This window comes from Phaethon lepturus, unplaced genomic scaffold, assembly GCF_000687285.1.
Source record: "Phaethon lepturus isolate BGI_N335 unplaced genomic scaffold, ASM68728v1 scaffold31914, whole genome shotgun sequence".
Classification (NCBI taxonomy): domain Eukaryota; kingdom Metazoa; phylum Chordata; class Aves; order Phaethontiformes; family Phaethontidae; genus Phaethon; species Phaethon lepturus.
In genome coordinates this window covers 47,766-51,668 of record NW_010537565.1, presented here as the reverse complement: position 1 = coordinate 51,668, position 3,903 = coordinate 47,766, and the positions used below count along the sequence as shown (strand labels likewise).

At 45.5% G+C, this 3,903-nt stretch overlaps 1 protein-coding gene across 1 annotated transcript in view; it reads left to right on the top strand.

The window, feature by feature from the left end:
- Window positions 1–772: 772 nt before the first annotated feature.
- The window catches only part of LOC104620340 (muscleblind-like protein 3), a gene marked incomplete at its 3' end in the record, with an annotated part of 48,760 nt that continues 45,629 nt past the window's right edge, over window positions 773–3,903 (top strand). The window contains exon 1 of the mRNA XM_010286525.1: window positions 773–968. Within this exon, the coding sequence (XP_010284827.1) occupies window positions 795–968 (174 nt within the window). The remainder of the gene's footprint in view (window positions 969–3,903) is intronic.

Below are 3,903 nucleotides of genomic sequence, written 5' to 3'. Positions count from 1 at the left end.
TCTTTTTAATTCGGCGTTGCTTGCGGTTCGTGCCCTGACGGCAACTCCTCCAGCCTTGCCCCCCCCCCCTTTTTTTTTTTTTCCTAAATGTTACCTTCCAGGCAGAAGAGAACAGTTTTTGCTCCCCGTTTACACGCAGTTTGCTCAGCCATTTTATTTTATTCTTTTTTTCGTTCCCCCGACTATGTAGCAAATATTTAAAAGAAAAGAAGGAGAAAAAGAATTCAGACGCCCTTTTGCTCATTTTGATGCTCGCGAACCGTAATTTTTAGAAGCAAGAAATAGGACAAAAAAAAAAAAAAAAAACCACCGAAGTTTTCTCCCCAAGGACTGAGACCATTCCACAAACTGAAGTGCTGCCAGCAGCATATGCTTTTTGCAAGAATAATTGAAACCATTAACTGGAGAGCACAGAATTCTTTTGAAAGTCTGCCAGTTATTTGCAAGTAACTTCGGCAGTGGCACAAAATATAACACTTATATTTTAACTTCTACAATTGCACTTTTAGGAGCTGGCCTCTAATTTGATTTTCAGTTGTTCTGATAAGATTTCTATTTTATGATTGGCTTTATGTTTAATTCTTGTTTAATCAAACACGATTTGACTTAAATGAAAACCTAAGTGCTGATGAATAGGAGTTCTACCAAAGCAACAAGTTAGTTCTTTCTTCACGTTTAACTTGAATTCACTTTTTTACCCTTTTTTTAAAAAAAAAGAAGAAAAAAAAGATCAGCAGTAAATACTGCCCTGAAGAAGGGTGCAATTGCTTGCATTTTAATTTTTGTTTTTTAATATGGCTGTAAACGTTTCCCTGGTTCGTGATACAAAATGGCTGACGTTAGAAGTGTGTCGAGAGTTTCAGAGAGGTACTTGTTCTCGGTCTGATGCAGAGTGCAAGTTCGCCCATCCGTCACGGAGTTGCCATGTGGAAAATGGTCGAGTTATTGCCTGCTTTGACTCCCTAAAGGTGAGGACTGTCTAACGCGTGCATTACCTAAGCTCACTTGCTTTTCTTTCTCTTCCGGATGGCTCGGTGTGCTGGGGTGTGGGATGTGCAGAACAGCTGCCTATTGCTCTGTTTCTGCAGGGAGGATGCTGCCGGTGCGGGATGTAGCTCCTGAAATCTAGGTTGGGTCTGACATCAAGTGCAACTGCCTGGAGTGCCAAGCATCAGAGGGACAGAGAGGATTTTATCCAGAGCGTTTTCCGATGGTAGTTCAGGTCTGATACAGCTGTCCTTGAAATGGAGAATGCGTGTTGTGGGCAGCAAATGAAACTGAAATGAGAAAAGTAGAGAACTGAAACCTGGTGCTTTAATTTGCGTCCAGAGCACATCGGCTGTGCATTTGGCGCAGGGATCTCAAATGTGCTTTTAATGAGCAGAAATGAAAGCAGCATTTTAAGATAATGAATCAGCTTTATGTGTATTTCCTGGAGACAGAGTTGCAGATGCACTCTAACGCTGTCCAGTAGATGAACAGTCAAAATATGTGGAGAGCAGCACTCCCAGAAAAATGGGCATTGGGAAGACGCTTTATGAAAGGGATGTGCAAACACGATGGCTCTGCTAGGCCTGAGTTACAACTGAGCCTTTTTGCTAGTGCTCATCTTCGCAGAGTCGGTTTTGCAGGCAGTAAATGGCTCTTGGTTGCTTGTCACTGTTGGAGCACCAGGGGTGACTTTCAAAATTTACCAAATACCCAGGGTCTGAGCGGGGGGCGGGGGGCTCACGGGACAGGGAGGTGAGCTTGACTCTTTGGGGTTGCTTCGCCATGGTTCTCAGGAAAGGAACATCTGCCTTCCCCCCCTCCCCCACCCTTTTTCCCAAAAGTGTGTCTCCTCAAAGGTGTTTTAAATAGGATGGCAAAAACCCTGAGACAATATGGTGTCCTGGTTTCAGCTTATTAAACCACGACATATGGATAACTCAGTGCTTTTGAGAGCTCTTGACATTGTGTTTAATGTTTTGATCAGAGTAATTAACCTTTTTCAGTTTCTAGGAGTCTGGTAAATTTTACAAGCTTAAAAGTTTTCCCTTGAACTTCAACTGTTGCTTGAAAAGATTTGGGTTTATTTTTATGAACATAATGAGTAACAGAACTGGTGGAATTATGTATGCACAGGTTCAGACTGAGGCTGGATCCCATCTAACACGGGTTTACCCATTTTATTACTGTTTGTAGCTTCTTTGTATTTTCACTTCTGTTCCCTTTTATCAAGAAGCTCAAGCTTCCTATTTGCATTCAGTTTTGCTCTTTTTAATCTGATTATATGCAATGACTCTTAGTTATACAGTGACTTTCAAACGCTCATTTACATTGCTGGTTTGCTGACAGCAAGAGACAAATATTTTTATCGGAGGGGAAAAAAAGTCCTGTTCTTTACGCCCTTGAAACTTTTGAATTATAGCCAGTGGCAGTGTGGATACTTCGAACGAAGCGATTAATATGTTTACATTTTATAGCGTTTACTTGTGAACGGAAAGGAGTGCTGTCATGCCGTGCAGGGTAGTACTGTGCCCCTTGCAGAACATGCCTGACGTTTGCAGTGTCCTGGGGAGATGTCCCTTGTGCAGCCACCCGGTTCGGCTTGGCTCGGTGCTGTGCTGTGGTCCGGCTGGGTGACTGTTTCCCATGTGTGCTGGTTGGGTGCAGTGTCTGCAGCATGCCCAGGCTCTCTGGGCCATTCCTGCTCTGCACAGCTGGGGCTGTGAGATGGCCAGGACCAAGTCTTTGGGCAGCTGGGGTTCAAATCCCACCCACTGGCACAGGCGAACACTTCTCCCGCTTCAGCAGTGGGGAATGGAATGGGGAATACCATGTTGAGAAAGCAAAAAAAAAATGCCAAAGAAGTAGGGTATGATCTTTACAGCTCAGTGTGTTTCCCATGTAACTGGCTGTTAAATGATGTTCTTGTTGCTGTTTCCTCTTGGCACAGTAGCAGATGCCCAGTATGTGCTAGTTAAGTGGCCTGAATTTTCCAGGGAACAGATTTTCCAGATTTTTCAGGCTTAGGAAAGCCTCGAAGAGGGCCAACAGCTCTGTCTTTGGGAAGTACACCAGGAGGAGAGGTCAGACTGTGCAGAGCACTTGGCCAAGGGTTGAGGATGGGACTGTTTCTGCACCCCACTTCTCAAACAAGAAGTGGGTCTTGGAGCACTTCCTTCCTCCAGCCCCACAGCTCCAGTAGCTCTCACTGGGCAGAGCCCCATTTCTGCTGTGCCATGGAGAGGTGCAGTCCCCAACGCCACAGCCTGTGTGTGCGTGTGTGTACACTGTGCATTTCTCAGTGGAGATAACCACCCTGGTGACTAAACTCTCGAACAATGGTGGTTGTGTTCTTGGGCTGGAGCTGGGCTTGCAAAGCCCTGTGTGCAGTGGTATTGAGGGGCTCATGGTCATAACGGTGGCCTCCCTTACTGGTGACAAGAGAGGTGTTACATTCTGAGACCTGTTAAGAAGAGGCTTTTCATGCCCATCCTGTGGCCATCTTTGTGCGCTCAGCCGCTGTTTCCCTCTGACAGCTGTTGAACACCGACCCTCTCTCCTGCCGAGGGCTGGATAGCTGCTCAATGCTCTTTTCATCTTTTCACGCCCTGCATTAGCAGAACATCTGCGTTGCTTTATTGGAGACAGGATATAGGATGCTTGCAGCTAATAAGTTTCCCCCTTGTCTTGCAGTCACCCAGGGCTTTGTTCAGAGGTTGCTTATCTGCATCCATTGTGTAGTGCTGTTGCTTGTTTTTTTTCTCACAGACCTCTTAAGCCTGAACAATGGTTTCATAGAGGAACTTCTGATAACCCAGCGTACAATGGTTTCACCTCACTGGTCAGGTCACACACAGCATCTGTACACTTACTGCATCTCATTTTTTCTTCCACGCACCCCCCCTCCCCCCCCCC